General features: G+C 40.5%; 2 protein-coding genes across 3 annotated transcripts in view; one reads left to right on the top strand and one right to left on the bottom strand.

Annotated features, from left to right (window-relative positions):
- Positions 1-295: 295 nt before the first annotated feature.
- On the top strand, positions 296-10,080 carry MRPS22 (mitochondrial ribosomal protein S22). 2 transcript variants are annotated; one of them, XM_020793149.3, is made up of 8 exons: positions 296-577; positions 2,675-2,838; positions 5,010-5,174; positions 6,411-6,554; positions 7,451-7,534; positions 7,627-7,772; positions 9,316-9,424; positions 9,908-10,080. In XM_020793149.3, the coding sequence occupies exons 1-8, from the start codon at positions 448-450 to the stop codon at positions 9,998-10,000; spliced, it is 1,035 nt and encodes a 344-aa protein (XP_020648808.3). In that variant the 5' UTR covers positions 296-447; the 3' UTR covers positions 10,001-10,080. The 2 variants fall into 2 exon arrangements, with proteins under 2 accessions (XP_020648808.3, XP_020648809.3); XM_020793150.3 differs by having other exon boundaries at positions 410-577; positions 2,678-2,838.
- Positions 9,402-17,646, bottom strand: part of COPB2 (coat protein complex I subunit beta 2) — a 22,121-nt gene continuing 13,876 nt past the window's right edge. Inside the window, exons 15-22 of the mRNA XM_020793148.3 lie at positions 17,089-17,296; positions 16,510-16,620; positions 15,897-16,111; positions 14,457-14,549; positions 13,870-14,050; positions 13,719-13,784; positions 12,880-12,969; positions 9,402-10,498 (exon numbers count right to left, since the gene is read on the bottom strand). Of these exons, the coding sequence (XP_020648807.3) occupies positions 10,406-10,498; positions 12,880-12,969; positions 13,719-13,784; positions 13,870-14,050; positions 14,457-14,549; positions 15,897-16,111; positions 16,510-16,620; positions 17,089-17,296 (1,057 nt within the window). The 3' untranslated portion in view covers positions 9,402-10,405. The remainder of the gene's footprint in view (positions 10,499-12,879; positions 12,970-13,718; positions 13,785-13,869; positions 14,051-14,456; positions 14,550-15,896; positions 16,112-16,509; positions 16,621-17,088; positions 17,297-17,646) is intronic.

The raw sequence follows: 17,646 nt of genomic DNA, 5'->3' as shown, positions 1-17,646 counted from the left end.
ATCACGGGGAATCTTGGGCCACTGATCTCGCCTGAAGTCTAATCTACCTAGTGGGGCTTTAAATTGATGGATTAAATTCACTTCAACGCCTCGTAGTTTATGAACAACTTTAGAAGAACTTGTCCGCTCCTTGGGGAGCCCTCCGTTTACAGCCTGGGCTGAGAATAAAAACTCCCCAGATTTCGCGTTGTCGCTTGTTTCTCTTCGCATGCAGTCAAAATCGCTGCATTTCCAGACGGGACAAAACCCACTTTACAAGCCGAGGCTTTGAGCTCCAGTGCTTAGTTGAGCTCAAGTCTCGCCGAGCAATCGAAGGTCTCCGGTCCTCCCGTAAAGGCGTATCATAGAGTCGAGTGCCAGAGCGGATCCCTCGGGACTACGCTTCCCAGCACGCCCTGCGCGGCAGTCCGGAACTTGCCTGCAGGAGCCATTCCGGTTCCACTGGCCATGGCTGCGTTGGGAACCTCGGGGTGCTTTTGGGGCGGCAGGGTGGCCGCGGTGTCTCTGTTTCCTCGGTGTCCGCGGGCTCTCCGCCTCTCCTGGGGGTGGCGGGGCTTTTGCCAAGACCCAGGAGCTGGTGAGTCTCTCTGTAACGCTTTTGGACAAAGGTTCCGCCGTGAGATCTCTGAAATCGGCGTTGCATTACTCGGAGCTAAGCTCACCTGGCTGGCTCCGGATCCAGCCCTCCTCGGCTTCTCTTTCTTAGGATGCGCCTAAGCGGACTCTGTTGTGAACCTCTGCTGAGAGATCCATGATATGGACACTACGGATTGTGAGAATCTAGGCTACAATTTTAAAAAAGACAAAAACGTTGTGCCACTTTAAACACTAATTGCAATATTTTAATGGGAGCTTTCGTGTGAAACAACGAAAATTCAGGTGCCACAACGTTTTTGTCTTCTTTATTTTTTAATTGTTGTTTTGTTTTTGCCTGACATGCTAGCACAGACTTAACAGGGTTACCTCTCCTAAAAGTACATCCTGTGTGGATCTACTGTGAAGCGGATGAAGCTTAAGCTTCAGGGCCTCTAATCCCAGAGGGGTCCCAGAAGCCACTTTAGTTAGCATTTTATAAAAAAAAAAAATTGAGAAAGGTAACAATGATTACCCAGACCGTGTCGCTGGTTGCAAAGAGTTTCCCGTGACAGTTCAAACTTCATTGCCTGCCACTGACTACAATGCCACCTTCCAAGTTGAAGGTTTAATCAGGAAAAAAATGGTTTTCTGAGGGCTTCATATGAAGTTCCAGTAACCTAAGTGGAATGTGCTTTTTAGAATTAAAGTTAATGAAATGCACTTGAAAGACTTTAAACTCATGTGCAAATACTGCTGTGTGACCTCTATGGTATGACTGAAAGGGCAAGGAATTCTATTCAGTTCCTTGTCTATAGTTAAAACTACCTGATGAAAATGTTTGGGATCTTGCCTTTACCCTTTTTCATCTTTTTTGAGACCATGAACTCAACTGGAAAGTTTCCATTCTTTTTTTCCCCAGATTGCTGGTCATTTGAGTAGGATCCATGATGGCTGCAGTGCAGTCCTGTACTTGCTTACTGGTATGCAAGATGTGCTGGTTCTTAGGAGGTTAACTCTCCAAACCAGGATGCTTGAAACCATGGTCTTAAGAAGCAGTTGTCCACCCATGGGAGGGTGCAGCAGGGAGCCATAGGTTATAATGTTACTGCGCTCTCTCCATAGCTGGAAAAGTCAGTTCACTCTTGGAGGTCTTACGGTAGCAATGGCAAACTCTGCCAGGACTGAAGCTGATTCAGTTGTTCAAACAACAACAACAACTCTGGTTTATGAATGTGGGATATTGCGCTTCTGTACCCGCAATTCAAAAAACCAGAAAACGGCCCAATATTGTTGCAAAATATTGCAGCCATGTTGCTAGCAGGAAGAAGGATGCCAAGCTTTCCATAGCAAAGGGGCAACCTGAATGTTAACAAGACCAGTGGCAACAGTCAAGACGGAATACAGGATACCTACTTCTGCTCGCTGCCATTCTCACTTGTTAAAAATAGCCCTGGCAGTTGCTTTGTGTTTGGATGAAAAGTGGTGAACTGATGAAAAAAGAAATCAGCTTTTGGGATTTTTCCTTGTGTGGTGTCACTTTATGAATGGTAGTGGTGCTCCTGTTCAACACCTTGCACATTAGCCTGTGGAGTGTCTCAGGGTGCCATGAGTTCCCCATACTATTTCACATATACATGAATCTTACAGTAGGAATGGCAAACTGCCAGGACTGGAGCTGATGTACAGATTTTGCCTGTCATTGGGACTAGTGGGAGGATAAATGTAAAGCCCCCCTCCCAACAAAAAATAAAAAATTACAGTAAAACAACAAAAATGCCTTGCCAGAAGAAGATGACCCCCCCCCCAAAATCTCCCACCCAGTCCTTCCAATCTGGCTTGAGCCAATTTGGCAGTCTCTCCACCATAGTTTTTCCTCCCTCAGCCTTGTATGATTGCTATGCCCATCTTTGTGACACTCTCAGTGGTACAGCCCAGTGCAGTCAAAAATATATCCTGTTCTTACTTCCAGTAAATGGGCATAGATTTACAACCTAAATTATGGCTGATATTCAAATCTGGTTCCCCACACCCATGCAGCTTTTTAAAAATAAATCTTTTGTTGTTTTTCTGCTGTTGGCCCAACTGTTTTGTTTTTCAGAAGAGAAGAAATCTGGCGTTTCAAAGCCTTCCTTTACAGATGAAAATGTTCAGAATTTGCTCTACAAGATAACAGGGATGGATTTGCAGAAGGTTTTTAAGCCACTGAAACAGGAACTTAAACCCCCAACATACAAGCTTATGACAGAAGCACAGTTGGAAGAGGTATATCATCATCATATTTCTAGATATTTATTTGATTTTAAGATGTGAATAGAAGAAACCAGGCATGGCTTTTGGTTTATTTGTTTCTGCCATGGCCACAACAGGGCTTAGCAAACATATACACTCAGAACAATTTTTGTAGTCTTACTACTGACATCTTAAAGATTAACATGAAGCTATTTTACCAAGTGGCAGTCTTGAGAGTTTAAAAATTATTAATTAATTAGTGGATGAAATCTTGTTGCACAGTTACACAAAAGGCATAACTTTTAGAAGTAAATTGGTATAAGTTAAGAAATTTCCATAGACATCTGTTCTGTGCTGGTCACACAAATCTGTGCGCTCTGATAATATTTACAGAGATTTCTTAACTCTTGGAATTTGCTTGAAAAAGTGATGCTATGCAACAGGACTTTGGTTTGTATACTTGCCATAATCATGTGTTACAGATTACTCTACATTTAAAAATAATAAGCATGAAAGCCAAAAATAAAAAATTGACTAATCAAGGGCAACCTTCTACATCAGAAATTGTTAATTGTATCTGGCCCCATGGTGCAGTGGTTAAACTGCAGTACTGCAATCAAGCCTCTGTTCACAACCTGAGTTCAATCCTGAAGGGTTCCGGCAGGCAGCTCAAAGTTGACTCAACATTCTATCCTTTTGAGGTCAGAAAGTGAGAACCCAGATCACAGGGGGCAAAATATTCCTTGCATAATTGAGTTGTAAACTTCCCAAGAGAGTGCTCTGGCACAACCATTCTCAGCCCTCTTAGGAGCTCTTCTCAGGTTCCAGGTCTCCCTGTCAAACAAGGATACAACATGAACAAATATCTTTCAGAACCTTCTCACATTTTTCAATCTATGGCCCCCTTCAAATGTACTGGGGGCCCCAGGAGGCCACATGGCCCCTGTTGAGAATGGCTGCAAGCTCTATTAGGCAGTATATAAGATGAAAACAACAACAATAATTATTATTTTGGCAAATACAGGAGAATTTACAAAATTAAATATCAGACCATGTGATAATGCACCGGTTTCTAAGCGGCTACCTATGTTGCAACAATACCAACAAGTGTCTTGTGACACCTTAATAATACCACATTTTGTTTGGTATAATCTTGCGTGGACTGTTTCCCACTGCATTTGAAGAAGTGGGCTATAGCCCAATAAAAAAAGTACTTGTTTTAAAGTGCCACGGGAATATATTGTTCGAACAAAAACTGTGACTTCTTTCTTTGAAACGAGCTTTGGGGAGCCAGGTGAGAGGTATATGGTGGATCGGTAGTCCAACAGAAGAGAACCAAGTTAAAGCACTCAAAGTTACAGAGCATCTAAGTAAATATTTCTATGAAAGTAGATCAGTAGTGGTAGATATACTCTTTATGGTGCCCTCTGTTTTTATATAGTTAGTGTATTTTTCTGTGTATACCACCCCCCCAAGTATAAGATGACCCCCTAATTTTGACCCTTGCCAGAGGCGGAGGAGCAGTTAATGGGCAACTGCAATTCCACCTCCATCTCCTGCTTCTGCTGCCTCCGCCGCCTGATCACCTTCTCCAGTGTGATTGCCAGGGCTTACCTCCAGCTCACCTCATCACCGCCTTGTCCCCTGCCCGAAGGGAGTGCTAGAGGAAGTGATGTGGCGGCAGCAAGAGGTGCCCGAGTGTGCATGACTGCTCATTTGCCTCAGCCTCCTGCTCCTGCCGCCATCGTCACCGGAGGGGACAAGGCAGCGAGGTGAGCTCTGGAGGAGGCAATCCGGTGGTGACAGCAGCAATCAATGGGCAGCAGCAAGAGGTGCCCGAGTGCATGTGCGAGTGCTCCTTTGCCTCTGCTTCCTTCCATGTATAAAATGACCCTCAATTTCCCCCCTAATTATTTTAGGAAAAAGTGTCATTTTATACATGGAAAAATATGGTAGATTTTTATGTGGAACACCCCCCCCCCCAGTAGCATTGTAGCTCTAATGGGTGTAGTATATTTGGATGGATGGATGGATGGATTGGATGGATTGGATGGATGGATGGATGGATGGATGGATCTAAATTATGTGTGCTTTATATGCACTTGGTCATTGCTTTAAAATAGTTTTCCTTAAAACATTAGGATGATTCAAATGCATTGTTAGATATTAGGTAATTTATTGTACTTTTTTCCTTCCTTTTTTAGGCTACAAGGCAAGCTATTGAGACAGCTAAAGAGAGGCTCAAAATGCCTCCTGTACTGAGTGAACGAGAACCAATTTATGATGTATTATCGGATGATAAGATTCTTGATGGAGTTGAATCCCACAAATACATCTTTACCGACCTAACATATAGTGTCCCACATCGTGTGAGTTTTTTAATTACTTGCATCAGAATAATACGGGGCTTTCATTTGATTTAACACATTTCCTTTTTCACTAGAGAGTTTTCAGCATGTTAGTTTACACAGAGAACCACACTGATTGTCCCTATTTCTTCTGTCCACTGACAGCTAATGGAAATCAAGATGTGCAGTTTCATTTTATTTATTTAATTAATTAATTAATTAATTAATTAATTAATTAATTAATTAATTAATTAATTTATATGCCGCCCACTCTACCCAGAGGTCTCTGGGCGGCTTACAATAATTAAAATTCAATACAATAAAATGATTAAAATACAATTAAAATACAATTCGAATTGCCATCATCAGGACCCACAGTTGTTATTTCAATTAAAAGCCTTCTGGAACAGGAAGGTTTTGACCTGGCGCCGAAATGTCATCAACGTCGGCGCCAGACGAATTTCAGTTGGGAGGGCGTTCCATAGTCTAGGGGCATCTGCCGAGAAGGCCCTTTGTCTACAAGCCATCCCTCTTACCTCTTTGAGGGATGGCTCTTTCAGAAGGGCCCCCTGGCTAGATCTTAACTGCCGGGTAGGCTCATATGGAAGGAGGCGGTCCTTCAAGTATCCAGGGCCCAAGCTGTTTAGGGCTTTATATGTCAAAACAAGCACTTTGAATTGGGCTCGGGCAGCAACTGGTAACCAATGTAAATTGAACAGAATCGGCTTGATGTGATCTCTAGCGGCTCCACCACTCACCAGCTGCGCAGCTCGATTCTGGACCAGTTGCAGTCGCCGGACCGTCTTCACTGCTTTGTTTTTTATCTTGTTTTTTTGTTTCATTCTGTTGTAATTAGGGATGCAGGTTACTTTTTTTTTCTTCAGTGAAAGCCTTGGAACTTAGTGATACTGTATTCACACTGAACATAAGGTTCAGTAAGCTAATTTGTACTCTATTTGGCCCCCGTTCTTTCTCTGCATGTTTCCTGTGTGGTTACTGAAATGCCTTTTGTATGATGAAGCAGTGTACTGTCTTGTCTACTGAGTTTTTTCTACAGGTACAGTAGGTGTAAAAGGTTATAGGAACGCAAGGATTGAAGCACAAGGTAGCTCCTGAGCATCTTTGTGGCAGTGACATTAGAGATGAATACTGACTGAATACTGCAACACATTACGTTTTCAGATAGCTGTTCTCTGTCTTTCTCATAAATAATAGAGCAAATAGCTAAGAACTTATAAAAATTTTCTCAATTTCCAGGAACGTTTCATTGTAGTTCGGGAGACAAATGGACAGTTGCGCAAAGCCACTTGGGAGGAGCGAGACAGGATGATACAAATCTATTTTCCAAGAGAAGGACGGAAAATTAGGCCACCATGTTTATTCAATGATGAAAATCTTGTGGTAAAATTTAAGTTTTGTACTTCCTGAAAAGTCATTACTCAACCTCTTGTCTGTATCATCAAGCCTACTCATTTGATCTGTCAAATGTCTGCTGCTTATGTTGTCATTGTACCCAACAATCTTGATCATTTCCAATATCCTTGAATAGAACTTTAGTTTATTCTTATGACACTGTGGCGGAAATCCAGTAGTGAGGTCTGCCAATTCCATCACAAATTCAATTGATTCAATGGGCCTACTTTGTTTGTGACTTATTATTGGATTTCAGGTTATGATTCTGTGCAAGCACTGTTCACACCTGGGCATGAGCAGCAGGACCATATTGTCTTTCCTTAAAGTTTTCTAGCTTTTTCTTTATTTTTGGTGTTGATTGAATCTCTGTCCTCCCCTTTCTTATCAATAGTTGAGGACATTTGAAAATTCACATTAGAAACAACAGTTAAAATCATAAATTGCACACATATACAATTACACATATCTAAAAATTAAAACATAATCAGTGTAGTGTTGTGGATAGCGACAGATTAGGACTCGGGACTCTTGGGTTCAAATTCCCACTTGGCTGTGGAAATTAAAGTGCATGAAATCACTCCTTAAATGTCTTGCATACCTTGAAAGCTCCATAAAGGCTAGCAAATACTGATTCCAACTTGATAGCACGTAACATTATTAAAGCAGCAGCTTCATGGTGATCTACATTAGTAACTTGAAAAGTAATGGTCCCAGGAGAAGTGTAATTGACAGCTCCTTGAAACTTTTCCAAACCACCCAAAGTACTTTTTTTCAATGCTAGCTGATGGGCAGTCAGTCATATAGCTGGTGCCCAGAACAGCATTAATGCTTTTTCTTGGGAGATGCTCATTCATTCATTCAGGTGTTAATGATTTTTGTTTCAGACTGTATTTCTTCAGGACCGCCATGTAGAGCTTCTTGATCACTGCCTTGTACAGTTTGAACCAGATGCACCTGCCTATATCAGAGTGAGTTGACACCACAACTACTTATACTTATTTCTGTTAAGTTGCTTTGAATGCTATTTATTTAAGGATTGCTCTTTTAAACTTTTGTATAGGTTCACCACAGAACATATGAAGACATTGATAAACATAGAAAATATCATCTTCTGCGTGGAACAAGACATTTTGGAGGGATGGTGTGGTATCTTGTAAACAGAAAGAGGACAGATGGATTGCTAATAGACATGATCCAAAGAGATTTGTATGTGTTTATTTATTATGCACAAATGAATCACAGTTAGCTCCCGCAGCTATATTGTATTGGAAATAGTTGATATTCATTTATGCCATAGCCATAACAGTAGATTGTGGAAAGAAATTACTACTGCTTCCATTTATGTGCAGTTCTAAGAGTCAGTAATTGTTTAGATGAGGTATGAAGGGTATTGACCAAACTCTGGGAGGCAGTGGAAGACAGGAGGGCCTGGCGTGCTCTGGTCCATGGGGTCACAATGAGTGAGACATGACTTAACAACTAAACAACAACATGAAGGGTTTTTGTCCTGGAGCACATCTCCCAGATGATAGTAAACTTCCTGTGAATGCATCTCCTCAGGTAGCCTGTCGACAGACTAAATGTTTTTATATTACCTGCTTTATAAGTAAAGCTGCAGCTTTTGAGCATAAGTATCATTAAACTCTTGAAGGTAAAGCTTCTTAGTTCTGTGGCCTACAAAGATGCAGGAGAAAAGCAGGTTGCCTAAGGGCATTTATCCTTTTCAGTGGTGGGAGGTCTTGCAGGTTGAAGAAGATAGCACAAACAGCCGGTTCCTTATATGAAGGGCTTGAAAAATCCACTAGTCTGTGATGAGTAAAAAAAGGCTGCTTGACAAGCCACATCTCCCTGTCTGCTTGCCCTCTCTCTCTGATCCTGCAGTCCTCCCTTCCCATTGCAAAAGGAAAAACAGCCCTCGTCTCATGAGAAGAGCGTTCGAGCGGCATATATAGCTGTGCAGGAGAATGTAGAGTGGTCCTATGCTGGAGAATATGGAAATTCCCTGCTCCCAATTTCAACCGAACAACCTGGCTCCTTAAGAGGCCAGACACTTTTGCTTTCAGTTTTATTTTTGCTGGAGACATTCAAAAGAAAGGCATTCAAAATACAAGCTTCATGACCCTACTGCATCTGATATCAGGCTCCCAAAGTGTTTAACCTGCACTAATTAAAAGCTTCCCATCTCTCTGTTTTAGGTTCCAAGGCTCCCTGTTGCTTTGGGGGAGCCAGGGAAGAGTTTAAAAGGGAAAAAACTGCTGAGATCAGAACCACTGCCACAGATCTTGCCGGGTTTTTTTTAACTTTTTAAACACTGCCCCATCCCTCAAAGCTGAGACTTTCAGAGGCTTCCCCAGGGAAAAAGACAGAGCTTTAGGACCTAAAATTGGGGGATAATAAACTTTTAATTAGTACACATTAAATGTTTCCAGTGCCTGATCTGAGTTGTGCAACAGGATTTTGTGCACAATATCTCCTAAATAGGAAAGAGGTGTGTCGAAATCACGGGGTGTGAAATTGAACCATAGACACTCTCCTTTGTATTTATTGCATAGCAATGGCTTACATTTGTTCTTCATTTCTTTCGTAAATTTTGTCTACTGTAGTATTAAGATCATCAAAAAAAAGTATTCTTAGTTCTTTTGCTAAAGATAGAATGAATGTTAAGCTAGTCAGACCGATATGCTTCCAGGGAAGTAGTATCAATATGGAAGTTTCTTTAATATGCTATCTTGAATGAATATTGTTTCAGGATTGATGATGCTGAAAGCTTAATTACCCTTTATCACATGCTTCATCCTGAGTGTCAGTCTGCTAAAGAAGCACAAGAACAAAACCTCCAAGGATTAGATTTAATTAAGGTAAGGCAGAATATACATCTGGATGTGAAAAGGTTGAAGAATAAATAGGAAATATATGCATTACTGGCTTGTTGGGCAACTTGAGTTCCTCCAGATGTTGTCCAGTTTCCCATGATTTTTCACCACTGATTATGCCAGCTAGGGCTGATGGAACTGTAGTCTAACAACAGCTGAAGGGCCAAATGTTGCCCACCACTCAGATTCTACAAATGAAGTTTTCCTCAGGGAAGGATCTCTGCACCTTTTCTGTAGTTGCATGAAGCCTGATTCAGTTATTAGGACCCAAAGTAGAAAATGAAGCCCTTCAGTCAAAGAATGCCTTTCTCTGACTGAGCGTTTCAGAATCTTCTGGTAGCTGTCAGTCTCACGAAGTAGTAAAGCCAGAACACTGAACTCATTTTGCTATTTTAACATCTAATGGAAAAAAACTACTAACAGTTAAAAACCTTACAATTTACCTAGCTCTGTCTCTTTTTTTAACAGGTTTTTGTGAAGACAGAATCAGAGAGAGCTGGATACATTGAGCTTGAGATACAGGCTTATATAGCAAGTTTGCCCAAGTCTGCAGCTTCATAAAGTTATTGGATTAGTTTTCATCTGTTGTGTCTGGTTAAAATGTACATGTTTTAAAATTAAATACATTTTGCTATATGGTATACTGTTAATAGTTTAGCTGTTGTTTCTAAACCGTAACAGAGCTGTTCTCAAGTTACACATTTTACCTTTCTGTTGCATTAGTATGGCATAAGCACAAAATTGAAAGGAAATTTAAAAATTATTTATTAGCAGACTTTGTTTCAATGTGAGAAAAACAACAGGATCTACCTAACAGAAACTGAAAGTATACTTCAAAGGTCTACTTTTTTCTTTATCCAATTTAAATGTAAAAAAAAAAATCAAGAAACTTCATGAAGACTGCAATAATAGTCAGGTGCATGGAAAAACAATTTATAAGAAGTTTGGTCATTTTTAAAAAAAGATTCAGTCAGACATTTCTTCATCCAGATTAATATCGGTAGTATCAATATCCTCCAGGTCTAAGTTATCCAAGTCTTCATCCAGTTCCAGTAATGCCTAGGGCAGGAAGTACATAGTTAGAAAACTAGTTTCATGTAAAGCATTTCCTTCTATCAAATACAAATTAAACTACTGCATGATTCACCATGCTCCCCTACTTGGCCATTTTATTTTCTGCAAGTGGACTGGCTTGCACCTCTGTTTTAGTAAAACTTAGTGTGTACTTGCATGACACAATAAGCCAGGACTTCACAGAAGTGCTAATGTGTCAGGCATGGTCAGTACAACAAAATATGGTACCCAACTGCTCTTGTTTATGACTAAGGAAACAAGAGGACTTTGTCCTGCGAATTTTTCATTTTACCATGTGCAACCAAATGCCACTGCCACTGGACTAATATTTCTATAGCCACAATAACTATGTAATGCATTCATTCAAGAAAGAGAATTACAGTGGTGCCCCGCATAGCGACAATAATCCGTTTCCGGAATCGTCGCTATCCGGGGCAAAAAACCCCCATAGGAACGCATTAAAACATGTTTAATGTGTTCCTATGGGGGGGAACTCACCGCTATGCAGAAATCCTCCATCCGGCCACCATTTTTGCTGCCCAGTAAGCGAGGAAAGGGCGCGAAAACGCTGCGGGTGGCCATTTTTTCCGGCGGCCATTTTGGAACCGCCGATCAGCTGTTTTCTAAACATTGCAATGCGAAGATCGGTAAGCGAAAGGCTTACTGATCATTGCAATGCGATGTTTAGCCATTAAAAACATCGCAATGCGATCGCTCTTGCGATCACAAAATCCGCATCGCTATGCAGATTCATCATTAAACGGGGTGCTTGCTATGCGGGGCACCACTGTACTGCGGTGCCTTGCAAGACAATTTTAATTCGTTCCACAAAAATCGTCTTGCGAAAAAATTGTCTTGCGAGGTTCCCTATGCATTGGTCTAAAAAAAAGTCTCGCGAAGCATCGGTCTCAAAAAAAGTCTTGCAAAGCATGGTCATAGAAAAACACGTCTTGCGAGGCACCACAGTGGTTGCAAAAACCAATCATCTTGTGGGGTTTTCATCCCATGAGGCAATTGCCTAGCGAGGCACCACTGTATTGTGACTGAAGAAATGAAGTAACAAGACAGTGTAGCAGTGCCATCCACTGAAGAAGGGACAGCAGAACTACAGAATACTACTACTACAAGTCACTACAGTGAATGTGATGTTTATAAGCCTTATGACTTATAAAGCAAGACTTGTTGGATAGATATTTAGATAAGATATTCCATAGTATTCAGGGTAATCTCAGAAGTGCACTGTTAGCTCTCACTTACACAAACATCAGCTGCTATTTAGTCTTGATCCAAGGGCCCTGACAATTTAAAGGATAAGCTTTTTTATTCCATGAACATCAGGAATTTTGATGGAACTGTCCAAACTGAGGGACCTAATTTAATCGAAATAACAGAGTCTGAAGCAGAGCCATTTAAGCTCTTAATTCATTTAATTCTCACTTAATTTTGAAATCTATATACTTCTGACTTTCACCAGCAAAATATGAACAGTTATAACTTGTATATTAGCTAATAATATATTGTTGCTATGATTGTGTTTATAACCTGGTTTATTCTTAAAACACACACAACTCAGGCTGTGTGTGTGTTTTAAGTGAGCTTCATTACCACACTCCATTGCCAATTGTTCTTCAAACGTACAGGCAAGATGTTCTGTTCACACATACCCACAACATGAGGCAACCTTTTAAATAATTCTCAATGGTTTCTTATGATAAACTTAACATCATGGGTTTAATTTCATAAGGGAGATGCACTAATAAAAAGAAGTAACCATAAAATGTCATGTCATTTAAGAGGCATTAAATGGCCACCCAGTGTGGTGTAGAGAAAAAATAATAATGGACTAGGATTGTGGAGGAACAGGGTTTGAATCCCCATTTGGCCATGGAAACTCACTGGGGGAGTGGAACTGGTAAAACAACTCCTTAAATATCTCACTTACCTTGAAAGCTCTATTATGTATGTATTTAATAAAATAAATAAAATTTAAATAAAGCCCTATTAGATTTGCTAGAAGTCGGTTCTGACTTGATGGCACAGAACACACACACGTATTACACAGAATCAGACAACAGACAGATATAGTAATGTTCTCAATTCTACCATCACCACAGCTCTGCCTATAGAAAAGCATATTAAAAGAAAATGACACCAACTTGTCTTATTTACTACACAGAGATGAAAATTAAGCAGAGACAAATAGTGGCGGAACCAAGTTATCTAAGAACTTTCCACCACCTTATTCCATGTAACAGGCAGGAGAGCTTTAATTCTGAAACTACCAAAATTAAACTGGAACAAGGGAAATATGGACTGTTAGCAGGAATGGAGCCTCTCAGCTGAATTGATTTTTCTTGTGTTTTTACCTTTTCATCTCTTATTGTTTCAGGTAAGTCATTCCCTGCAATTGGAGGGATTGTCACAGGCATAGAAGTAGGGACTACTTCTTCTGATTCCTTATGATAAAAAAAGGAAAAACATTAAACCATTTGAGCTGGATTTCATTATATCAAAAGCTGTAAGGAAACCTGAGGAATAGAAATTTTAATTGAAGAAGGCTGTGGCTGATGACATCATCAGCAGTGCATGCACAGAGGTGCCCTAACAGGATTCTGGCCAGCATACCAGTGCAACCTTTACAGTGTTGTTCTTTACAACCATTCCCAATTCACAGCCTGGCTTTTACAGAGCTGCTTAGTGATTTTAGAGCATCTAAATCAACTCTGAAAATAAGAAACGCCAGAACATTCACGTAAGCCACCACTTTATTCAGGTACAGACATCAAGCAAACCTGTCCCAATAATAATTTACAGTGATTCGTTTAAAGCATCATGAAGAACTCCTTTACTCCCCAACCGTGGGCCTCTAGATGTTCTTAGACTACAATTCCCAGAAGCCTTCACCACCACCTCTGCCAGGATTTCTGGGAGTTGCAGTCCAAGAATATCTGGAGGCCTAAGGTTGGGGACCACTGCTTTATACAATGTCTTCCCAAAACAGAGAGTTTCTATGTTAAAGTAACATTATCTGAGAAGCAAAATAATTACTGAGCAATCACAAATGTGAAACTAAAATGTATTTAAGATAAATTTTTGGCTCAGGTTTTGGTAAAACTGTCAATGAAAATTTTGTTTAGACTAAGGCAGTAGGAATTCTGATCACATGGTGGTATTTGTGTTATTCCCTGATAACACTAACACTGACCTGTAATATTCCTTTTTGTGGTATGAAACCTTTGGCTTCTTCCAAGATGTTTCTCTCTTCATTTGGCTATGAAACAAAATAAACGGGTTCATGTAGATACTCAACATTCTTACTGTCTACCACATGGAGATTACAATCAGTAAATACTTACAGTGACTAGGGGATATTCTCTGGCTGGCCGAAGAGCAGTCTGTGTTTTCTTGATATATTCTTCAGCAATGAAAGCTTCTTTTAATCCAGGGAACAAGTTTTCATATTCAGTGGGATCAGCTAGGGATTCAGCAGCTTTCTGGTTGACTTTAGAGAGATTTTCTCTCCACAGCTTAACAACCCTAGCAATGGAACAGAGTTACTGCAAACAGCTCAGTTATATGCAAAATATTTTTACTATACACTATATAGGGAACATGGGAGAGGGCCTTCTCTGTGGCAGCTGCCAGTTTATGCAATGCTCTCTCTTGAGAGATTACGTTGGCCTCCTTGCTTTTATCCTTCTGCCGACAGTTGAAAACCCACCTCTTCAGGCAGGCTTTTAATAATCCCTGAATCTGATTTTTAGCTGATTAAGTTTGTTTAAACATTTTAAATGTGTTTAATTATTCAAGATGTTTTAATTACTATTACAGTTTAATTGATTTTAATATACAATTTATTGTTTTACTTTTAACATTTATCTGCCTTAACTGCCTCACTTCCTCAGACAAAATAAAATAAAAAGTAGTTGCACTAGAGGCTTACCTTGAAACTTGACTCGGCAAATATGTTCGCGCCAAGAAAGCAGCTTCTGGTAAGCGCCCAGTTTTAATTAAGAGCTCAAGACAATTGTCAAGCCTACAATGATAACATTGGAAGAAACAATCATTTTTCCCATTTATTTGGGTTTTGTTAATACACCAGAAAAAAGAGAGATCCTATTTAAAATGTTCTAGAACTAATATATCTTAGTTTCCCCATGATGCCTGCCATATGGGTTGGACTACAACTCCCATCAACTCAGACTAAAACAGCTTGTGGTGAAAGATGGTAAGAGTTGACATTTTAACGCTTATGCTTCTGGCTTCAAACTACAAACACCAGAAGACTGGGTCCTGAGACAATATGTTCTGTACAGAGCTGTTCAGCTTATAGGATCATCATTTTGCTCTTACCACAGCTTGCAAATGACCATCTCAGCAATCAAGATACAGGCATTCTCTGTGGTGGCAGCCACTCTAACAACCCTTCCAAAAATAAGATATGTACAAACTCTTGTACTATTTAGCTGCACATTGGGGATAATTATTTGTTCTTGCACATGGTGGCAAATGATACTCATCATATCTACTTTTTCACTTACAGTGGTGCCTTGCAAGATGAATGTAATTCGTTCCGTGAGTAGCGCTGTCTTACAAAAAATTTGTTTTGCGAAAAGCGGTTTCCCATAGGAATGCACTGCAATGCATTCCTATGGGAACCTCGCAAGACGAGTGATTTTTTTTGTCTTGTGAGGCATCGGTCTTGGAAAAAAATCGTCTTGTGAAGCACAGCCATAGAAGCAGCCGTCTTGCAAAGCACCATAGCAATCGCAAAAACCATTTGTCTTACGGGTTTTTCATCCCGCGAGGCATTTGTCTTGCGAGGCACCACTGTATTAGGATATTTATAGTGCAATAACCCCAGACCTTACCATCCTAGCATCCTCCAGATATATCAAACTAGAGTGACCCTCATTCCCAGCCACCATAGCCACCCAACACCTAGAAAGCACCTGACTAGGGAAGGCATAAAAGAAAAGGCCAAAACTGACCTAAGACTTGAACAAACCCATACTTTGGTACACAGGAAACTTAATATTCATATGGATGCTTTGAACTGGAATATTTTTCCCATGTCCTATTATGACATTGGCAGTGTATACCATCTTGATGCAACTTTGCCTCCTTTTCCAGGATCCACTTCAGAAGCATCAAACCCATTATCATTGTCAAAATTCCAGATGCAAGCCACCACAAGCCATATAAGGCAAGCAGATGCTGCATTTAATTGTGTTTCCTCATTTGCCGCTAAATTTCAGCAGCAGGGCTTTTGGTAGGATGGAGCACAGTAACAGCCTTAAGGGCCACATGCAGTCCATGTGTCACCTGATCCTGCAATATACTTGGTTTCTTCCCCTAATATGGTAGATTATTTGCTACTTACTTTCCTTGCAGGAAGTAGCTCATGAATGCTACATTGTTCTTGCCATCTTTTTCTGCTCCCTCAGCGAGCTTATTCACCATGTTAGTATTTCCCGAAGCTGTAGCCAAAAGCAATAAACCGCCATAGTCCTGTGCATGGTGCAGGCATTCCTGGGCAAGGCCAAACTGGCATTTGCTGGTTGCAAGCTCAGCCAGCTGCTTCCACTTCTGTTCAGACTGTTTAAGCAAAAAGTAATTCCACCTTTTAAATGTCAATCATGCTTGAAATGAATTTGAACAAGTATGTAGTCTAGACTCTAAAGGTTCAACTGGATGTGGAAATACCCAGATTATGAACCAATTGTGGCACAATCCAGTGTGAGCTATCTCATGATAGCTGGTGATCCCATGACGTACAGGCAACAATGATCAGCCCGATGGCGGGCAAAAAAGGCCAGAAGCAGGGCTGTTCTTTTTGGGGGGTAAGGTGGAGCAATTCCCATACAGATGTAAGAAGGGTCACTTTAAGGGAGATCACTTCCAGCAAAATGATCCCTTTCTGGGTGAGCCCAATTTTCTTTATCTTAACAGAAACATTTTTATGTGAACTGTTCTAAAAATCTGGCTTAACATACCTCTGCTTCTACTGCAAGCTGATATGCAATCTTAAGTTCACCAAGCTGAAGGGCAAGCTCAAAGCGATGTTCAGGATCTGTAGATACTGCAAGAGCTTGCGGTTTGAAACCCTGAATAAATATTTAAAACAGTACACCATTAGTGAAGGAATTTTCTTAGCCTCCTACAGAAGTGGAAGCACAAATTTATCTTGTTACCTGAACAAAAACCCATTTTGTTTGTCTTATTTTAATAAACATGAATATACCTAATGCACAGGTGTGCCCAGTCATATTACGTTAGACGGCCAGCCATTTCCAATAAAGCATTTGAAATCTAGCACTGTATTTAATGCTATCACAGCACCAGGAAGCAGCTTCGACCACCAGAAGGGAACAATCTCCTTCCCTCCTGCAGCCCTTTGTGTGTCCTAAAAGCCTCCTCTGGATAGTGAGAATCCTTCCAGGGCATGTTTTTGGGCAACAGAGGAGGCTAGAGGTGTTAAAAACTCCAAGACAGCTAAGAACATCATGGTACACTTTGACCATAGCTTTTATTAACCGAGGATGACTCTGGTAGGGTGTGCCAAATGTTTTTACCTGCTTCTCGAGGAAATGTGCAACTCTGGTCCTCTGTTCCTTTGGAATTGTAGGAAGAACTTTGTCTGCCATACAGAAGTCTCTCCTCATCACAGCAGTCTGATATTCAAGCACTGATACTAACAAGGAATAACTCACTATATTTAATTCTTTGTCACCCAGGTAAAGTTTGTTGTCTTTGGGGATATAGCCTAGTAAATACATTGTCCTTTAGGAAAAGAAGTAGGAGAAAGCGGGTGAAAAATGCATTCATTCTGTAAAGATCTGACATAGAAGATTCAATACTGCACAAGCCTGAAAAGTCATCTGAATGATCAGGAATTATGCTGTACATTCAAAATAACCAAGAAATAGTGAAGGTATGCCAAGTTCACATACAAAGGACACTGATTCTCCATGAAAGCCTAAGTAGATCAAGGCAAAGCAATTCAACACTAATCAAAAGGTATGTCACATCAGCCTAATGTATCTGGATTTCTTCACTTTTCTTAGTAGCAGTTGGAGACAAGAACCTGTTGGGGATTAGGATGGTCTTAAGACATGAATACCTTATCCATC

The sequence above is a fragment of the Pogona vitticeps genome, chromosome 3 (assembly GCF_051106095.1).
Source record: "Pogona vitticeps strain Pit_001003342236 chromosome 3, PviZW2.1, whole genome shotgun sequence".
NCBI classification, from domain to species: Eukaryota; Metazoa; Chordata; class Lepidosauria; order Squamata; family Agamidae; genus Pogona; species Pogona vitticeps.
This window is presented reverse-complemented; position numbering and strand designations above follow the sequence as displayed.

Excerpts from the sequence above, each read along its gene's own strand:
- MRPS22 (XM_020793149.3), top strand. The coding sequence starts at position 448 with ATGGCTGCGTTGGGAACCTCGGGGTGCTTTTGGGGCGGCAGGGTGGCC. Across the intron at positions 578-2,674 it reads TTGCCAAGACCCAGGAGCTG|AAGAGAAGAAATCTGGCGTT; the intron begins GTGAGTCTCTCT and ends TTTGTTTTTCAG. Across the intron at positions 6,555-7,450 it reads TCAATGATGAAAATCTTGTG|ACTGTATTTCTTCAGGACCG; the intron begins GTAAAATTTAAG and ends TTTTTGTTTCAG.